The sequence below is a fragment of the Mangifera indica genome, chromosome 15, assembly GCF_011075055.1.
Source record: "Mangifera indica cultivar Alphonso chromosome 15, CATAS_Mindica_2.1, whole genome shotgun sequence".
Taxonomy (NCBI): Eukaryota; Viridiplantae; Streptophyta; class Magnoliopsida; order Sapindales; family Anacardiaceae; genus Mangifera; species Mangifera indica.
The window spans coordinates 4,073,106-4,094,892 of NC_058151.1; the positions used below are offsets into that span (position 1 = coordinate 4,073,106).

The 21,787-nt window shown below is 33.2% G+C and overlaps 1 protein-coding gene across 1 annotated transcript; it reads right to left on the minus strand.

The window, feature by feature from the left end:
- Window positions 1–419: 419 nt before the first annotated feature.
- Window positions 420–21,490, minus strand: LOC123197847 (uncharacterized protein At3g06530-like). Its single transcript, XM_044612297.1, has 39 exons — window positions 21,199–21,490; window positions 20,532–20,745; window positions 20,328–20,423; window positions 20,116–20,233; window positions 19,861–20,034; window positions 19,372–19,542; window positions 18,744–18,799; window positions 17,576–17,665; window positions 17,346–17,488; window positions 17,015–17,097; window positions 16,812–16,940; window positions 16,655–16,729; window positions 14,877–15,045; window positions 14,210–14,346; window positions 14,007–14,099; window positions 13,022–13,202; window positions 12,719–12,816; window positions 12,446–12,598; window positions 12,208–12,364; window positions 10,887–11,020; window positions 10,627–10,708; window positions 10,377–10,539; window positions 9,793–9,868; window positions 9,463–9,636; window positions 9,307–9,375; window positions 9,103–9,207; window positions 8,507–8,596; window positions 7,780–7,991; window positions 7,466–7,667; window positions 7,163–7,345; window positions 6,766–6,861; window positions 6,607–6,674; window positions 6,186–6,531; window positions 4,734–4,949; window positions 3,779–4,447; window positions 3,258–3,667; window positions 2,571–2,829; window positions 1,417–1,587; window positions 420–941 (listed from the first exon to the last, which is right to left on the minus strand). Exons 1-39 carry the CDS (start codon window positions 21,356–21,358, stop codon window positions 711–713), a joined length of 6,453 nt encoding a protein of 2,150 aa, XP_044468232.1. The 5' UTR covers window positions 21,359–21,490; the 3' UTR covers window positions 420–710.
- Window positions 21,491–21,787: the final 297 nt, after the last annotated feature.

Sequence of the window (21,787 nt, forward strand, 5' to 3'; positions counted from 1 at the left end):
AATATATGATTAAATAATTTCTGAAAAAGAAAAAAAATAAATAATTGCCCTATTTAATCACAAATTGTCACTTATGGATACAATTACATTTATAAAATTTATTTATATGTATAATTTTATTCTAAATAGGTATAACATTAGTCCTCAAAAATTAACTATATCGTATCTCCCTACAAAACTAAATTAAAATTTCCATAATATTCACATTTTTAAGACTTCTTTTTCAAAAGAAAATCAATTATTTAATTTGAAGTCATTTACATAAAATTAAGCGTACAAATAAATCTTATTGATATAATTATAAATATTAAGGTAGAAATTTATAATTAAGTGATATAATTGTGAAAGAAAATTATTTTTTTTTTTTATCAAAAGTCAGTAAACATGGCAAGTTAAGTGGCAATATCCCCAGCACATTAAACAAGAACGATGGCTTTGTTGAGAATGATGCACAACATAATGTTCATAATTTACTCGATGGGCAATTTTTACTCGAGGAATTAACTTATCCCAAGCATATAAATACTTAAAAGTCCTATACCTGTTCCACACTGGAACCAACTGAGATTGAACCAATTGGTTTTGCCTAAAACTACAAAACTTATAACCCACTATTAATTTACAGTTTCCCCTCAAAAACTGGAAGCCTAATACATTGGCTCAATTATCGCATTTGGATGACAAAATTGAATGTGTACAGACAAAGTACATCACAGGTATTGTCGAAGGCTTTCGCCGCTCATAGACTCCATTTCCTTTATAATATCTTGAGCTAGAGATTTCACAGGTAACTCTACATCCTCTAGCAATTCACCAAGGAAGGGTATTGTTTCAGCCAGTAAAACCAGATATTCTTCCTTTAAGTTATCAACAAAGTACTTCACAATTCTCAGTCCCAGAATTCGAGACCGCACCTTCTCACTACGAGTTTGCATCAAGACCTGCCGTGATTCAAAATTTCAATTTTAAAACTTATATGAAATAACAATTTTAGAAATAAACAAGAATCAAATCTTAATAACATCCAAGTGAAAAATAGTAGTACTATATATAAAGGTAGAATTTTGGGAAAAAAGCAAGCAGTTGCTCTCCAAGTTATCCAAAAAGTTTGGGAAAAACACTTCAACATGATAATCAAACTGGGTTCCAAATTGAAGTTATGCTAAGCAAGAAACTGATTCCAAAAGTAATGAAGGCAGAGATGACAAGGGAAAACCACCAAAAACTTATGAATGCTTCCAATGACACAGTGACAGCTGGTTATATCTTCTAGTTCCTTAACTTTCAGTATCACCTTTTGATACTTAAAATTAAGGTCCCAAAGTCTTATTGCTGGGTATCAAAGGGCATTTAAATCATGAGGGGATTATCCTTCCTACAATTAGCATAGCGAAATCGGAAAAATCAAAATCTCACCTCATGGTTCAGGGGTTTCCACAGAAGGTCAGTTCCTGCAGTAACAGCCATTTGACCAATACAAACAACCAACAAGTCATCAACTTCATCCACAGATGGTACATTCACATGCTCTTCCAGACTAGCTGGTGGTTCTGCGATGAGCTGTGAGACAATAGGTTTTAATAGAACCTGCAAGAACATGCAAAGCACTTTCAACATTACATAAAAGCAAAAGAAGGAACAAAAGGTGAAAGAATTAAGAAGAGGGACTACACGAAATTTCCACTATGAATAAGAGTTGGCATGAAATCATAACTGTTAATAGTACAATCACTGTTAATCAAGAAACATTCTCCCTCTCCAACTATACCATACTTAAATTGAGAAGGCACACAAAAGGAACATTTGAAATTTTAATTTTTACATAGCATAATTAAAATTTAACTTTCTGGCAGTTCACTAATTAGTATACTCACCAATCAATATATATATTGCAACTAGCAAGGTAACTATAGAATATTACGTTCTACAATATCAAATCAGCTAGCCAAATTTCTATGAAGGATTTAGGAATTTAGTAAAGATTTTCAGTATCAACCGCAGGGTTAACAGCAGATAAACCTCAGCTGTGCAAAACAAATAAAATTAAATAAACATACATCTTAAAACAAAGGAACTAGCCTCCCCACTTTTTTTATGGAAACATCAGTATATCAACGTATAAAAAGAAATACAAAGGTAGACTTGGTGTCGACTGTATAAGCATTAGAGCTTTACAAAAAACTCAAAAATCTTGGGCCTATGAACACCGAAGGAGAGACTAAAGTACCTCAAAACCCACAAAGAAAAAAAAAAACATGTCAACTCAAAACCCCCAGCCTCCCTCAATTAAGATTCACAAAACTAGGCGATTTAAAAATTAAGATTCCAAATGTAAGCATCAAGGGCAATTAACCAAGATATAATTAGTGTATATATATATATCACATAAAGGAATATCTAATATTGAGATAATGCAAAATTTGGCCATAAATCCAACTTCACAGTTAGCTGCTCCACAGACAATGCGAGAGCTGAGATTTTTATTTTTCAGTAAGAGCACCATTCTAACTAGTTTCCATGCACAAAAAATAATGGATTCCATCCAGAAGAAAAGGTAGAGATTGACTAGCCTGAAAATTTGAGGAGTCAAGAAACTTCAGGCTCCCAGTATCATAGAGAAAACATTTATGCAATGATGATATGACCAAAGCCCTGAGGTGCCAGTTAGTAATTGATAATAAACTGTTTTGCTCTTTTACATTGCCTGCTTCCTGAGTCCTGACCTTCTTTTTTTTACGAGTCATATTAGCAGAGTTTACATCTCCAGTGTCAGTAAGATGCCGAACACAACCCTCAAGTAAGTACTTGAAATAAGGGACGAACAAAAACCTGCATTTAAGTGACATGAATCAAGGAGAAAATGTTATGCTCCTACTTAAAAAATTGAAATAAATAAGTAAATTTCTAAAATATAGAAAAAGATACCTACTAACTGGGAAAGATTTATACACACACGTGCACTTACAAAATGTATAACTGTGTAGGAAGATAAATGGTTTTGGCAGATTTTAATCCCAGAGCACCTAGATCATAAAATCCCACCTTCTATCCAATTATAAAATGTGCATATTTTTTGAGAAACATGCACTCAATGACACATCATAAGGTCTAAGTAAATATAATTTAGGCTATAATGATTCAATCAACATAATCTAACCATATCCATGAGGTAAAGCAAGAACAAAAATCAAGATCATATGAAATCTGAAAAGCTAAATATATATCATGACAGAAATACATAAAATTAGTCAACTTACTGATGCTTCTCAGCAAGTTTGTTTACAAGGCCATAGAAAGTTATCGCTCTATCTATACTTTTGCTTCCCATAGAGACAATATCTTCCACTTCTGACTCTGCCCATTCTACACTTTTGATAAAAAGAGGCCTAAACATAGTCTCCGTTAATCTTATTGTAAGAGCAATCATTGTAGTTATGACACTCTTTTCTACAATATCAATGTTCTGAATTGAAAGACGGTGTTGGCGCCGAAGATCAAGAGCAATCAAGCACTGGTCAAAAATCTTTCCATGGAAACCACGAACAGATGATCTATCCATTCTCCCAACAACATTTCCTAGCATTTCAAAAGCAATTACCAAGCTTGCATCACCAGCATCAACGGCACCAATATATATTTTCAGCAAGGGTGGCAGAGCAAGTCGAACCTGGAGAAAAAAAGGCCAATCATTTTATATCAATTGCAAGGAATTCATAAAGGATGTATAAAGAATTTTCATTCCAAAATCAATAAACAACAATCGTGTGAGGAAACCTACAGGAATTTTCTCAGTGAGAAGCCTTCGAACTGCATCAGCTTTCACTTTCAGTTTTGAATCTGATCCCAGCAGATATTCAGGATGAAGCACCAAAATTTTTGTAATATCTCCAAGGTATGGATTTAGAAAACCACCAAGCTTGTCTATAACTGCCTCCAAGGTGATAAGAACAGATGCTGTCAGAGATTCTCTCAGAGCTACATTATCATCAGATTCGTTTTTAAAGTCAATAGTGGTAGAGATTTCATGTGACTTCTTTATCACATTCTCCATTATACAAGGGAGCTCCACCAATGCCTTTGGCCCAAGCACATTGACCAAAGCACCAGTTGTTCGGAGACAGCTAGACGAGATAGCCAGGTTCTGTGAACTAATGCTGTTTGTAACAGATGCTAGGCACACGTTGAAGACAGAATAATATGAAGGAAACTTATTGGCTAAAACCTCTAAAGTTGTAACTGCAGCCAGTTTTAATGAAATGTTTGATTCTCCAGCGGAGTCATCAACTATTTGAACAATTTCCAAGCACATCCTATTAAAAGATTCAAAAGCATTCTCATCCAGATGAAGCCAATGACTACTTGAATTTGGATTAAGTTCTCTTCTCGCCTTGTGCTTTGGTTTAACTGACTCATGGCCCTTCACTGTCTCACATAAAAGCCCAAGACCCTGCTCACAAGTACAACTTTATACATTAAAAATGAATCAAATTTGAAGAATATAGTTACAAATGGAATAGTAACAAAATCACTTCAAGTGTATGCATCCACAGGTAGAGTATACATAAGCATAATCAAAAGCAATAACAGTCAGTGCATGAGAAAGGTAAAAGGAATTGATTTGCAAGACACTCCCCCACCAAAACTTGATGTTTCAAACATTCACCAGTAAAAAAACATAAGCATTTCTTATATACAGAAGTTAGATTAAAAAATGAATTAAGCAAACAACATACCTTCTTTCTCACATTGCCATCCGCATTCCTAAGCAAATTAATGATGCTTTTAAAGTATGCAGAGGGCATCATGACCATTGTAATAGTCCTCAAGACAGCATGCATACACTCCTTCAATTCTTTTCTAATAGCAACATTAACACTTAATTGTTTTCCTCTTCTGTCAACATATTGTAAGAGGAAAACAATCTGCTCCATAAGTTCTTCAAGTGTTCTCTGCATAGCCAAATATCCATAAGATTAAAACTCACAAATGAAGGAAATTATAGTTGACTGAGATATTATAATGAGCATTCCCACTGATCACACGCAGGCAAGTACAATATGTATCTGTAACTTTGATGACTGCACTCCCTATCAAAAAGTCAAACAACATACTCTAAAAGAAAGCAACATAGATTATCTCTCCATTGTTCGCAAGTCAATTAATGCTATGGGTAATATGGAACCAGAAGGTGGAATGCAGTTGTATAGCAAGCTTACAAAGACTCAGTAGATTTCTTTCTCAAAGACTGTACGCAAAATTAATGATATCTCACCAGTTGAATACTTGTGTCAAATGTTGGAAAAAGTCATGAAATCCATTTTGCTAAAAATTATATTTTTACATATATTTGTGTGTCTGTGACTGCGTGTATTTCCTATTAAAAAAATAAGCATTATATTTACAAAATTCAGCGTCTTCTCAGAAAAAAAAAAAAAAATTGTATCCCACCATGCAGGAGATACTTTTGTTACTCCATCAAGGCTTTATTCTTTTTCTTCTAAGAAAAAGAAACAAGAAAAACTATGGTATGAAAAGAATGTTGATTTACAAGGACAGAGTTTTAGGAATAGACAAGCTATCAACAAAAATACCCTTAAAAAAAAAAAAAACCTGGCAATGCCACAAAAACCAGGAACCTCCTTATGTACTCAAAAAACAGCCACAGGAAAAAATACATAACAAACAAATGCTGATCAGGACAATGCAACTTCTCATTAAAATATACTCCACGTTCATTTAAAAATTTATTTTTAAAAAATAGAAATTAAGTTTCATGAGGTTGGTACTACAAAATCAAAATTCTTAGGACTAGTTGTAAAAGCAGTTATGGTCAGCATAAAGTAATACGAAATACTGGAACTAACTAATTTCAGTTATTGCATCATGGTAAGCACAGTGTTCAGCTTTTGCCCTGTGTTAACCAGTAATTCAAATAAAGGAATGCAAGACGAGGATGAAGATGCATAGGAAATGTCAAGGATATAGGGCTCTAACGGCATTGTGGTTCCCAAGATGTTTTTAATCTTATATTTAATATATAAAAGAAGCCCCCAAGCTTTCCCATGACATTTTGCCACCAAATTCCCTCAGTCAAAACAAAAACCTAACCCACGAAGTTCCAGAAATTGAACCAATACCTTCTAACAAATCTAGGTTTAATAATTCAAAAGCAGATGAGTTCTTACCTGAATGCTATCTAAATATTCTGTTGATTTACACTTAAATGCAAATTCTGGATCTTGCATCTTGTGCAAAATGAATTGCATTGCCAGTAGCAACTCCATAGAAATTACTTCCAAATTACCAATCCCTATCTGTTGAAGCATCATAACAAGCGAAGGAAGCCATAGGACACATGAATATTGCTCACATATTTGTACAGCAAAGGCATATGCCCACTCTCTTTGTGCAGAAGATACAAAATTATCTGCACTGTGTGCATCACCAAGGCAAGATAATTCTTTCCTTGAAACCAAGGAGTGGAAAAGGAGGACAAGCAACGAAGCCAAACCATCACATTCTCCCAAAGTCCTGAATATAAGTATATCAACTTTAGTAGAAATTACAGAACCAACAAGAATAATAATATGTAAATCCAAATAATACCTTAATAGATAGACAACAATTGACAGCCTTCTGTGCTCAGCAACATTAGGCAACACATTCACAAAAACCTAAAAATAAAATTACAAAGATTAGAACACAGACAACTATCACAATTGGAGTAAGGTGCTTGGAACAAAAAAAAAAAAATTGATAAATCACCTGAAGCAATTCGTTTTTCTTGTTATATTTTGATAGCCAACAGGGCACAATTGCAGATATGAGATCCTCAAAAACATGTTGTGAATGGCTGTCACTCTGTAAACAGGAACAATGTAGAAAACATTAGACAAACCGGGGTATATAACAAGTTTTAATAATCTGTTTTAGAATCCATATCCAACATATAGTAAATGAGGATAGATTTTAGTTCAAATTAAATCCACAGCCAAACTGATGAGCTCTGTCAAGAAGACTTTTCAGGATTTAATGACATTTTAAAGTGCATTCAGATCATAGGACCAAATATGTTAAATTGAAATAATAAGTGAAAACATCCCTTTTTTTGCACATAAAAAACCAAGATTGCAACTTCATTGAAGCATTGATATCAACTAACCTGAGAAACTGTTGATCCTCCAACAACAGCAAGTATGTCTGATATATGGTCTGATAGTTTGTCTGGAACAACCTTTGCAATTCCCGATAACAGTGAAAATACATGGTTCCGAGTAACCCCATCCTTTGCAGAACAAGCACACTCAACCAACAATCTAATGTCTACTACATTAAGTATGTCATCCTGGCATGTAAGATGTGACAAAAAAATTACAAGAACGAAAACCAAAGGTGAAAACAGCAGATATGAACACATGTTGGATTCCTTAATTAACACTGTCATGGAACAATAAATAGGTCAAACCTTTAAAGGAGTATCATTTATAAATGAAGCAAAAATGTCTTCCAGCACTATTAAAAGAGTCTGCTGAATGTAAATCAGTGTGCTTGAAATGGTCTCAGAAATGCCAGATGAAGCTTCCATCCACTTCTCATCTTTGGTGTGTAGCCAGTTATCCAAAAAGACATTGTGAAGAAGCTTAAATAAGGGCCCTAGAAGCAAAGCCCTAAAAAGATTAAATCCAAAGCAGTTAATCTAATTGGCAAATCATTGATCACTAGGTATAGCTCTAAAGATTGACGTACAGAACCAGATGCAATTTTAAAAAAAAAAAACACCTGTTAGCTATATCTTTCTTAAGTAGCAGTATGTCAAGCAGAGAGCTAAGAAAAGAGAGCGCATTTTCTCCTTTATAAATCATGTCCAGATGCAGGTCAGACTTCTGTTTATCAGCTGCGTTCTTCTTCTTTTTCCCATACACTGATCCCATTACGAGATTTTCCTGTTTCAAAAGAGGATCGAGTATCCGACCTACCGTGGAGCAAGTAATCTGCAAAATATGGTACAGTGCCAATTAATCCATAATGTTTATAATGTATTGCATAAACAGACAAGCAGAACATACTCTCCAAGAGAAACTTTACACTATGCAAATTATTCCATCAAGTTTAAAGCCAAAAACAAAAGAGCCCTGTAAGTTTATCTCAGACTAGTCAACAGTTTTTATTGCAGTCAACAAATCAAGTTTCTTTTCCTTCGAACATTTTACAGAAGTAATCAATCATTTCAAAAACTTTTGAACCACAAACACAACTTAAGGTGGCTTTGTATCATTATTGATTCAATCCATCAAGCTCCAAAAACTACAACAAAATTCCCCACAAAAGGATATAAATTGCAACAATTTAGCACCCTGTAGATTCTATTATTCCATATTATCCAATGGCTTGTGGAAAGTAGTAATAAGTTGCATTTCTATTCAAAACCTTTTTCATAGACAAAATGCTGCCAAGAATAAAAATAAAATAAAATATAACTTAAACAAAGTAGATATAAATAACGAACATTCAACTGAAATAAGGCCTCTCGAGTTGCATCTTGTACATCACCATTAGCATGCCGAAAGAGCAGCACCAGGTGACAAAGCAAACACTCCTGGTTGACAGAAGAATTATAAAATTAGGTTGCAGCCATGAAAGAAAAAACTATTAAACAAATCAAACAATGTTTTCTCTTAAGCTATTGATCATTAATATAACGATAGAAATCAAAGGAAAAAAATCTTGTATGCACATTCATCACATTACATTGAGACTTTGGAGATTATTCTCAGGCAAACACATAGGATTCAGAAAGACACTTTGAACCATGTCAAAGCATTAAAGTAAGAGTTAATGGCATTACATGTACCGTTTACTTCTAAATTAATCTCACAGAATGCTACATAAACAAAAAAAGATGTGGAAATTCAAGTGGTGACCCTTCAATTCAAAAGAACAAATGCTAAAAATGACAAGCTGCCATGACACACCAGAGAATATGTTCAGTCACACCAGAGTATACATACAGTATTATGCCACAAGAAGGCAAATAGCTACCATGAGAAGCTTACAATCAGAAAACATATTCCAAGAAATAACTCCACATATAAATAAAGGTACCTGCATCTCAGTTGTCAATCCACTGTAAAGTTGATTTGTTAGCTTTTTCAGAACAGTAATACAAGGTTCAACAAATGCAGGGTCTTCCAGAGACCTAAAATCCACCTGAATGGATAACAATGCAAAGGGAAATGTCAATAAAAATAAAAGTGAATGCATCAATAATAAAGACCAGAACCTAAAAAATTACAAACACATTCTTACTTGCAAAGCTTTCAACAAATGGCCCTTTAGATCGTGCTCATCAAATGAGGAGAGTGTAGCACAACAGCTCTGTTACAGGCAGCAGACAGGATTCACATCAAACCACATAATATTAAAGTGTAAAAGAATTAAAATGGGAAAACGATATATATTTACCTCCAAAAGAAGGCACAAAATTTTAATTTCAATTTGGGACAATTTCTGAGATGACCTATTAAGCTCAAAACAGTATTGACTGCGCCTTTCCAGAAGTACAGACAAACAAGATCTGGCATCTTTAACATACATAATTGCACTGCCCAGTCCTTTCAGCAATGAAAGAATCATTAGCTGCCAAAAAAAATCCCAATCAACATTTATCCCATCAATCATCATTTATATGTGTAAAAGAATAATGGTCAGAACCTGAAACACAACATCCATTTCACCATGAATAGATACAATCTGATAATTATATTGTAAAGGAACAGATCTAAGCAGGCAAACCTTCCCAAATGCAGAAAGTCTTACAGCAGAACCCAAGATGAAAGCAAGAACCTTTTCTTTTGTAGGTTGATCGAATCTGAAAGTGTTTAAGGTAAAAACAGCCAGGATTATCATGCATGTTCAGTAAAGACAAACAAATGCTAACAGGAAAATGCAGAAACCAAATATGCATAAACAGTTAAAAAAACTAGTACAAGTTTCCATTGAAAAACCACCAAATTAGCAAACAAAACGTTGTTATAAAAATTAAAAGATAAAAAATATGATAATGATGGCAATCAACAATTTAGAGGGCAAGAAGGACCCATTTTCCTCGCGCCTGCTGTCTCCTACAATAAAATGTTTGCTCCTCACAAATGAACATCAAAAAAGTTTTAATAAAAGAACCAACAATTAATAATTAAAAATTATCCAATCACAAGATGAAGAAATACTAATTAAGAATAATGTACAAATTAAACAGTGTTACAATGGGCAAGTCAGACAGCAACAATGTTAGGGAAGCATCAATTAATTTTAAGCACAAATGCATTGAAGAACAATAGTGATGATGGTCAGCAATTTTGTTTGCATTAAAGGTATACCTTTGTTCAATATTTTGTGGGACTAAGAAACCATGTAATGACGAGCCAAGTAGAGATGTCATAAAGGAAGCAAGAAAATTTTTGTCTGATAAGATAAGCCTTTTTTGCTGAACCATCAAGCCCAAAAGTTCATCAAGAAAATGACTCCAAATAGCAACATTTCCTGTCATTGACCCATTCAATAACTATGTTTATAACCAAAAATAAAGGTATTCAGGACATGCAAAATACAATGCCATTGCAAGTATACCATTTTTCTTGCTAGAAAAGTCAACACGACGCCATAGTGCATATAGACCCTCAATGCAGCCCATGGCAGCTAATCTTGTATCCTGGAAAGAAAGACAACACATCATAAAAATTGGACAAACCACTTTACACCTATAACTAAATAAATAAAAAAGAACAAAATTAGCCACTTTCAAATCTGCCAGGCAACTGCATTTGAAAACAGTGTCAAAGAGATTACCAACAAAAAGAAAGGGGTGGTAAAGGATGAATCAGTGGTACCTGGTTATCACTTGCCAGTGGAACAAGAATGGAAGGGAATTCAGCCAGAAGTTCAAATAACAATCTATCATCTGACTGAAAACAAAGGAATGCAAAACAGTGGAGACTCTCCATTTGGACAGCATGAGGAACATCTGCAAAATGAAATGCCCTATCATCAGAAACACTACTGTCAACTAACTGTTCAACATACCAATGAAATTAAAAGTTACCTAACGTTCTAATACATTTTTAAAATATTAATCAAGATATTTAACATCCAAACAACTATTAATCTCTTATGTCTCATACAAACTATTTGTCAGTAAAAAGAAAATCAGTTGATAATAATAAACCCCAAAAACAAAGTAAAAGCCCACATAATAATATGTCATTAAATTGCTTCTAAAACAGTTTTAAATGAAAATGAGAAACTGTATTTTTGTACTTTGAATTAAATTTTAATGTAGGTCCCCTCAAATTCTATCTTGTATTTCTCCTTTTTCTTTCTCTTCTATGGTTTTTCAGTTGTGTTCTCAAATGGAGTATTTGGAAAACAGTATCTAGGAATAAAAACAACAAAAGCATGTTTGGTACTAGCATTTTGCAGAAATAAAAGAAGATTTATCGATTTTCAGAAATTTATTATAATGAGAAACCATTAAGTATCTACGACAAACAGCCTACAAAAGCACATGCAAGGATAAAATTGCCAAGTTCATACAATACAATGCAACAAGCAAACAAACAAGAACTGCAGCGACAAACACTTTGAGACCATTGAATAAGTTATTCACAACAGTTTAAGCTACCAAGAACAAATTCTCACTTCATTCTACCTACATCAATCATGCAATCATTTAGCCACCTCAGGTATTACATTTTCTCTAGTATACCAATTTCAGACGGTGAACCAAAATGACGAAATTAAATTTCTTTTTCATGTCTTAATTTGGCCAATAAACAGAAGGCCAGTAGGCATTAAGGAAAAGATGTAAGAAATGATGTCACTAAGTTAAGAAAGCCAATTTTACAATCTATGAAGAGCCCAGAAAAACTTAATCTTATGAAAACTTTAAAAAGAAAAAATAAAAACAAGGAACTAAAAGTGAACATAAGGAAGCAAATCAATCAAACAGAAAATCCCAATAAGATTAACTTTTTAAACATGTGCTAAAGATCCATCATCAAGATACAAGACAAGAATTATTTTTTTGAAAAGAAAATAAAGCTACATTGACACATTCATAGCCAAAAGAAAATCAGATATGACACTGCTCTTCCAAAAGGATTAGAGAATTATAAGAGAGCATTAAAGATAAAAAAAAACAAAAGTAAGCACCTTCTTCTGTGAAAAGTCTAGTCAGAAAATGAACAGGAGAGACTTTGCATTTTGAAACAAGGAATTGGCGATGTTCCTTGAAAACATGATTCAAATTTGCGCTTGCAAAAAATACAAACAAGTCCTGGAGTCTGCTAAACCATACTTCATCAGCATCCTGAAAGTACAAAGTGTTAGTATAGTTAAACCAAAAATATGGCAGCAATGACTTGCCAACAGAGCAGGGAAGAGGACCAACCAGCAACACATCTGAAGGCATTGTCGAAATAAATGCCTCAAGTAACCTCCAAAATGTGCACACTAGGATTTTCATATTTAAGTCCCCAATATCAGCATCAAACAGCTGATCTAAATATCTTCTGCAATCCCAAGATAACATTTCTGCATTGAACTGTCAATCAGAAAATAAGTCACATCCAATTGACAAAAAATCAATCATTTATATGATTATATATGTAAAATAGGATATATGATGAGAGACTAATTCACCCAATAAATCACATCTCGGTACCTCTTTCATGTAACCATCAGCAGCATGAGCAAAAACTTCCCACTCAGTCCTCAGAACGGAGAAGCAAGTTTGAAAAAATTCTAAAGAAAGACCACTTCCTGGGATCCAAAAGAATATAATACAACCTCTCAGTATTATATAGCAAAATAACTAGAAGACAATGTACACTATATGCAAAAAAAAAGATATTCTGAGATAGACTAAAATCATTTGACAATTTTTCCAAACAAGACATGGATAATAAGATAAACAGAAGGTACAACTATAATATTTAAATTTTAGAGTGAAAAATGCAGCACATACCATTATTCTTCATCAGCAACGACTGCATCAAAACCAAAAAGAACAGTGTCTTTGACAATTTGAAATCTCTACAACTCTCAGCAAGCAAGGACAAATACTCATCAGGATTTTTCGAGAATGTTTTCGCCAAACTGCTTACAATGTCCATATTAGTTGACGATATGGTTCCAGGTTCAGACTTCTGCAATTTTCAACAGATCATAATTTCAGAATTATTTTAACCATTAACTACTGAACAAATGTATTAACTTGCAAGTAATAGCCACATTTAATGCTCTGCAAGAAAGCTTCATAATGGCTGCACTAAAGATTCTCCTATTAACCTATAGCAATGTCCTACATATATTAAGAAGTAGGGAACATCACGATCATATCTACTGGTAAACATGAGGTTAACTTATTGATATCAGCTTGGTTATCAGTTCAGATATCACACTATCCAAAAAGATGAAGAGATAATTTAATAAAACTAGAACTTGATTATTCTCTTCCTTTGGACAAACTAAAGTATGATTGAGAAATACAAGTTATGCAACCACCTTCGCATGAAACATTGACAATGGAGAGCAAAAGAATCTCTATACTTCTAAACCAAAATCTTAAGGTGTACGATAACAAATCGCAAAAACCATCAATTTCTAAAGATATTACAGAGAGCTTAAAGTAAAACAAAGATGAACGTAATGCAAAGTTCAAAATATGAATCATCTGCACAGATGGTGAAAGAATTAGTTCCAAAATTTTGAATCAACTTTGTTTTCTATTATTACTCATGAAAGTCCCAAAAAATAAAAATCAAGATACAAGGAAACCTTAACCAAAAAGAATTTACACTGAGAAATGAAGATTTTCTCACTGACTTGTACGCCACAACTCGAAAAACCTTTAAATGACCATTGAACAAATTCTCAACTTTGTTTCCAAAAAATAAAAAAAGTTAAACCAATTAATCAGCAGGTTATAAAAACACATGCATGACGGCTACCTTTAGGTTGCTTGAAACAACCACAAGATTCTGATAAAATGGCAACTTTTGCTCCTTCACTAACTGCAATACCTTTAAATTTGCTTTCTGTGTCTGCAAAATCACAAATGAAAAAATGATAAACAATAAAACAAAACCCTGTTGCTTAATTGGTTGCAATATGGAAACTTTAGAAACCAAAAATAAACACAAGAGCAAAATACCTTAGGCAGAATAAGCAGAAACGGAAACATCATGGCAGAGAGTTTCCTAGAAAATTCATTTTTATTATGTAAGGTAGAGGCAATCTTCAGGCACAAAACAGCAACATCACCAGCTAGAGTAATTTTATCACAAACACCTGCGAGCAGAACTTAATAATTAGACAAATCTGAGTAGTACAATTTGCAGCAAATATAATTTTTTAACAAACATGTAATAGCCAGGATACGCAAGGCCAAATTACTATGAAATATTCTTATATCTAAAGTAGGTAACCAATTTCATGTTTAAGATTGAGCATGTCTCAAAACTACTTCAAAGAAAACCTGAGTCAAAAAGCTTTCCTTAGAGAGTCACACTAGGCCTTTCTCTAAAATGATAAGGAATATAAACTAAGAAGAGTCTAAGATCTTGACAAGCAAATTACAATTTAAACCAAAAACATTCAAAAACATATCATAATTAGCACATGAAAAAGAATGCAACTCACAAGTGAACAAGAATGCAACTAAAACCAAAGAGAGTTAACACTACAATGGCTCTAAGCCAAGCAGATACAAACACATATATTAACAGAGAACTTCACACCAGCTAAAATAAGTAGATATGATAAGCACTGATAAACCAATAAACAATCAAAGACATAACACATACAAAAATTATACTTACTTGAGATCAGAATATTAACACATCTCTTAAGAATGTCATCCATTGCTGCAAGAAGATCAGAAGAACTTATCAATTCGGACAAACCATCAATAGACAGAGCAGCATGAACAACGGTTAGATCATCGTCATGAAGTTGGCGCAATATGGCATCTTTGATAGTTACAAGCCTCTGACAACAGGAAAGACAATAGTTAAGTTCTTTAATTGGAAAATTAGTATACAACACATGGTATTTCAAGATGTGGACACAATTTTACAGATACAAATGCAAACAGATAACACTTTTTCATACCGATCTCTCACACAGAAATTCTCATTCCAAATCTTAACGCCTCAGTTAAACCAAAGGCTTTTACCACCAAACAAGACCTTGGTGTTGCCTAAGGAAATTTTATAATAATTATTTTAAGGAAAAGATACAAATGTAGATAACAAACCACAACACAGACAAAACCCTAAGAAAGGACATCCAACCTATCCAAAGACAGGCTAAGTACACATGTAAGAACCCTGATATATACTACCCCCTCCCTGATAAAAAATTAAAAATATATATGTAAAAATACCTCAAGACTCCCTTACAATTAACATAGACTAGAGAGAGAAAGGAAGAGAAAATTTGAAGATCCTTCAGAGCCAAAGCCCAAAGTGACACATAAAGGCAAATTTTATTCTAAAAGCTGAAACTATTATGGTCAACTTTCTTGAATTAGCATAGAATTGTTACCCCTTCCTCGGTTTTTCGACTTTTGTGGGCAAGTGATTCACATGTCTATCATGTTCCAACAGGGTAATGTCTTACGTAACAAGTTTATATGCCAACTTTTATATCCAAGTAATGTGAAATAATAAAGCAAAGGGTGTTCTTAAGTTTTTCCCCAATGGCAAAAGTTACAATACAATCCAAAATTTTTATTATACAGATACATCAATGAAAGTTTATTTTGTCTTCTTATAAGTACTGCATGGATATAAACAAATTTAGGTTTTGAAGTGCCCACAATATCTGTCCTTAAGGGAAAAATTTGACAAATCCCTATAAAGATAAGCCAACCTCTTATTGAAGCTACATCACTATGATGCAACAGTTATGACACAAACTTGAAATGTCTCACATTATTCTTTTATTATTATAATACAGAGTGGTTAGTCTACTATTAAAAGAAAAAAGTAAATAAAATGGTAGAAATAACTCAAAACACAGCACTTTACAAGAGCTAGAAAAAGAAAATAAATATCAACTTGAAAACTCAAAAAATATTTCTACACCTAAAAGTAAGGACAATCAAGAAATTTAAACAAAACAATGTCAATGAAAAATATATAAATTAAAAAAAATGACATTTTAAGGAATAGAGTAAGTTCAACTTCTTTTTGGGTCTCTATTTTTAAAATAATTTAGGATTTATTATTATTCTTCATCCATCTATATTTGGAAAGGGTTTTGGATTAATATGGTGAGATTCAAGTTTGTTTTAGTTTGTTTAGAGAGCACATTGTCTTTGTAGTCTTAGTTTTCAAGACTCTTCAACACTAACTGCAAAGCAAATGTCATTTTTGCATCCTTTCAAGGAAGTCTCAAGTTTAAGTGGACAGCATGTTCATTTTTTGTATATCCATCTGATGTAATACAAGTTACTGTAGTTTTGTATCAAAAGATTTAAATTAATAATAACCCAATAAGATAAACATATATAGTTAATACATGGAACATGTTACTATCTCTTCAAAATTACTAACATTGAACAAGATAATATGGTATAGTGAATTGAAAGTACCTGTGTGTCAACAGCTTTTGCTTTCAAAATTCCAACTGAGCTCAAACCAGAGAATGTAGCACGTCGGACCTCAGGCTATTTTCCATTACACCAGTATAAGAAGATTTGAGCACATGTTCACAAATAACAAATTCATAATTCTTACAGAACTCCATACCTTCGGGTGGTGCAATGCAAACCATATTTTTGAATCTGAGATAGCATCCGACAAATCAATATTCCCATCCAACATTTTACACAAAACTTCATATACTGTGTCTTCTTTCTTGGATTGTACCTTGGTGTCCTGTTAAAAAGATACAAAGGATCATAATCTGACATCTAAAACCAAAGCAAGAAACAGACAAGTTGAAGACACACCTCAAGAAATTTGCGAACTGCTCCATGCAATTCAGAAGGATATTTCATGTTAATAACAAGCAAGATTTTCCTGGCCCAGCAACCTAATAACAATCCATATCATGGTAAGAATTAAGATTACCCACCAAAACATATAATAGTAGAGAAACATTTGGCCTAGTAGCTTTTCAATTTTATGCTAAAAAATAATGAATAAACAACCAAAAGTAGGAAAATCTGAATACTCAACAAAGTTGTAAAATTAAAATTCAGTCAATGGAAACACGCTTATGAAAAACTGAAGGATCTGCCAAATGACACAACCACACATAAAGGTCCATATGCAAATTACCTGAGGAAGGTAAATTGTTATCCTTCTGTGATAACCTCAGACAAGATAAAAGAACCTTAGAGGTCACATGATCAACTAAATTCTTTATAGGAACATTCTCTATTATTGATATTAAAGCAGGAAGGCACAGGTCATCAGAGGAACTGCACATCAAATAAAATGAATTTCAAGTGATGAACAGGAAAGATACAAGTTTACAGGATAATCAAAAAAAGTTAACACTTCCACACCTGTAGTCAACCAGAGATTCCAAAAGCAAAGCAAGGAACTTATCAATATTGTACTCCCTAGACAATCCCAAAAGAACACCAGCAATGTCCCTTGAAAATGCACAAAAATAAATAAATAACCTTGGAAAATCCAAATGAAGGAAATAATTGATAGGTACAAACAGTGGTCGGGTACCAGCATGGACCCAGTGACCATGCAATTCTTTTTTGATAAAACACTAAAAATTTATTAAATGGAAAAGCCTACAAATGTGTGGACCAGAAATCCACATCAATGAATCAAAATTAAAATGTTTTATTCCAAGTTCTTGTGATTCACTTGGTCTGGAGAATGTTATTGGATTTGGAGTAAAGAAATCCAAATGCCTTGGAGAATCTGTTATCTCAGATAAAAGTTGAGTGATTTGACTAGAAAAAATAATTGGAGTTTGGTAAGGAAGAGCAGTAGGTTTTAGGGTTAAGTTTGTTTTTCCCTTTCCTTTTGGATTCTATAGCTAAGAAATTTCAAGACTCTTCTTTTAAAAAAAATCTCAATTAAGAGGGGGTTGTGGGATGCTGTTACATAACTGTCGGCTACTTTATTCAAGGGAGGGATCATTACTAAATGTTTTTTTAGTAAAGATTTATTCCCTTTCAGTTTTTTTATTCTTTATGGTCCAAAAATGATCTCCTCATCTTTTTATTTCAATACACAGCCTCTGCTTTCTTTAAAAATAAAAATGAATGGAATTGTATCCTTGAGTGCTTTAAATAATATATTGGATACAATCTAAAGAATTGGTATAAGTCTAAACCAATTTCACCATTTTTTTCCTTGTTTCTTTTTTGGCCAAGATCCCAATTACACCCAGACTCCTAAAATGCATCATAATGTCTGAAAACTAGACACAATCGCAAATCTTTGTTTCTAACAATGTAATACAATAATACAGCTTAAAGCAAACTTAAATAATCTTAACCTTGTTGATTATTTACCTGCTTCACAAATTACTATGGGATGATGGAACCTTAAATTATGTAATCAATCCAATTTATTTATTATCCTCCAATTAAAAATTACTCTTTCATCTCCTATGCCCAAGTGCATTATTACCACCTTTGAATGAAGTATCTAGCTCCACCACTGGACAATGGATGCAAAAAATGTCAAAGAACGTTTGGGGCTTACCTGATTTCCTTCAAACTGTCTATGGCCTTCTTTGGAAACACATCCACAGGTTGCAACTGACAGAGGAAAAAATTTATGGAAACCAAAGTGAAGGACAAAACCACAAAACTAATTGCAAACAAACAGAATAAAAATAACCATATTTTCCTAAACATTACAAATTAACAAAAATCAATGCTAAACCTGTTTGTTTTCACCTTTGTGTGTGTGTGCCGATTTTGGCGTCAAAATTACGAGTCAGCAAAATTATAAACAAAATAAAACAAGAAATGGCTTAGAGACAAAAGTTGAGACAAATTCTTTGAGCACAACAACTTTTTCTTCTATCTTCTAATACAGAATTAAAATAATTATAACAATTGATCATTGGTTCCAGTTTTTTTCTTTTTTATTTTAAAGAAACTCAAAAAATTTATATATAATTAAGTAGTACAAAGAAGAGAACAAGTTGTCCATGGTGTACTTATAGATGTATGAAACAGCCCAAAATTGAAAAGTAACATAGAAACAGGACATCGTGTGATTGCGTGTGTTCATTAGTGTAAATATATTTCATACAAAACTTAGCTATGCGGTGGAATCTAAAGATAATTATACATAAATTGAATCATCTTATGGATATAAGTACCTGTACAAGGTTAATTAAAGCCATCATTGACAATCGAAACCACTGCAGGTCAGTCGACTCTCTTGCATCTTCTCGAGCTGTCTCAGATATTGAGCGAATTAAACTTTTGATGAGTTTTGGAGACAATGCAACTTTGCTTGATAGTAAAGCAACAATCATCAAAGCACTGGCCTACAAAAGATACAGAGGTTCCATTAGAAATTAAAAGTAATAGTAGAATGCAACTCACAAAATGAATATTCAGAACATTCTAATAGAAACTTAAAAGCAATAACAAAAATCTAGATAAGATTAGCACAAATATACACCTTTATTCTTATAATAAATAAAAAGAAATAAAATTTTCATGGCTCAAATTTCATATGCAGTTCAATATGTCTCTCCTTTGATTATATACAAGTATGTCCTATCTATTAACAATCATTGTGCTATAAAGAGTTGATAACAGGTATCCAACCCTATCCAATAACAGTTTGTTTCACATGTCACCTTGTGATCTGAACCTCCTATTGTACCAGGCTGAAGTCCCGAGGTCACAAATGGAAGGATCCTCTTTACAGCATCACTATCAATAGTCATAACAGAACCCAAAGCTTCAACAACAACTGCTGTACAAAAGCTGACCACAGGCCTCAAAGGCATAAACTTCTTTGTAGGAGTTGCCTGTAGCAGAACAGTCAATCATATTAAACCTATAGCATGGTATTGACCAAACTACCAGTTGGTAATGCAGCAGAAGCTTACATAGTTACATAAGACCTCCAACACCCCCATATCACGAATGCACTGCTGCACTATGACTGCCCTAGGTGGTGGTGCACCCGAAACTTTAACACCTTCGAGAAATTTCCATTTATTATTTCTACATAACAAGGAAAGAGCGATCAAAATACAGCAAATTGCATCAAACCTACTGCATCAATTCTAACAATGTGAAAGAGTAACATGCTCCTCACCCTAGGTTAAGTAACTGCACTATTCGAACAAACACGTGGGTATCATGGTATGGCAGAGAACATAGAATCAACTCCTCAGTATTGTATACATGAATCCTGAAACTCAAATCATTACTTCTAAACACAGAACAGGAAAGAAAAATAGCATCTAATAATAAAAAGTTACAGTCAAACTGAACAAGTACTGTTAAGCATAGTACTTACTTGTGTCTGCGAATTAAGTACTCAAGGGTCTTGAGTGATGCAGGTTGTTGAAGATGTCCCGAAAGTAACCGTAAATAAGAACTTATTGATGTGTCAATCCTATTGTTCTCCTCTATACCCATCAATTCTCTATCTAAATCTTTACTTTTATAACTGAATAGATCATTCTTATAGTTTCTGAATCGCTCATTGACACTTATAAGAACATCTAGCCCTGAAAATCAAACAGCAAACAACCAGAAAACTTACTTTTGGAAACTCCTAACCAAAATTATAGAAGTCAAATTACTCCTTTCAAATATCCAACATTTATAACATTAAACGATCACCAATCTCCAATGTTCAACTGTTATCAATAAAAACTGAATTCCATCAATTAAAAATGAAACAAAATAATTAGCAATTCTTTCACGTGTTAGAAGAGAAAGAACGACCCTGATTATTTAATACAACAACTAATCTAAGTTGTAAATATAAGAACATCAATTTTAATACTGTAGAATATCCACGAAAAGTATCTCTATCGTTTCCCCGTAATTTTCACAGTTAAATATTCCTCATAACATTACTGAACTAGATTAACGCAAAAATTAATTTCAAAGAAAAATCACAGTATTTTCTCGGGGAAACATAAATCAAAAAAACAAGCGACGAAAATAAAATAAACCTGAAAGTGCTATGTTTAGAATAGTTTCAATATCTACATCAGCAGCTTCTTTAGGATTAAATAAGACAGAAGGGCGCGTGAAAGGCCTCTTGAGCGGTTCTTCATTGGCTTGCACCAATGTCTTGACAGCTTGTAACTGCGAAGCTATGGAGGTTGCCATGGCAAATCAAAACTGATAAAAGTTGTTTCCTCGGTGGCTTTGCCCGTTACCGTCTCAGTCTCAGGGTTTATGTATCAAGGGTTTATGACGTACCGCTACCACCAGAAAGAAAGAAGGGGTTTTGTTGAATGCTGCAAGGATTAGGGTTTTATTATGTGTCTGGGAGAAACAGCTCCGGCTGTGGGGTTTTTTGTCTTTTAAAAGAATTGTTTATTGAATAATTTTATTTCAACCAACTTCTATTTACGAATTTACCACTAACGCAACTATTTTATTGTAATATGCAACTATTTTTATTTTTAAATATATAATTAGGAGTAAAAAAGATTTGTCATATTGGAGTCAGGTGATTTTCAATTTAAAAAAAATTAGAATCAATCACATAACATGTTATTTATAGGGCTAAAAGATTTATTCCTACCTAATGTT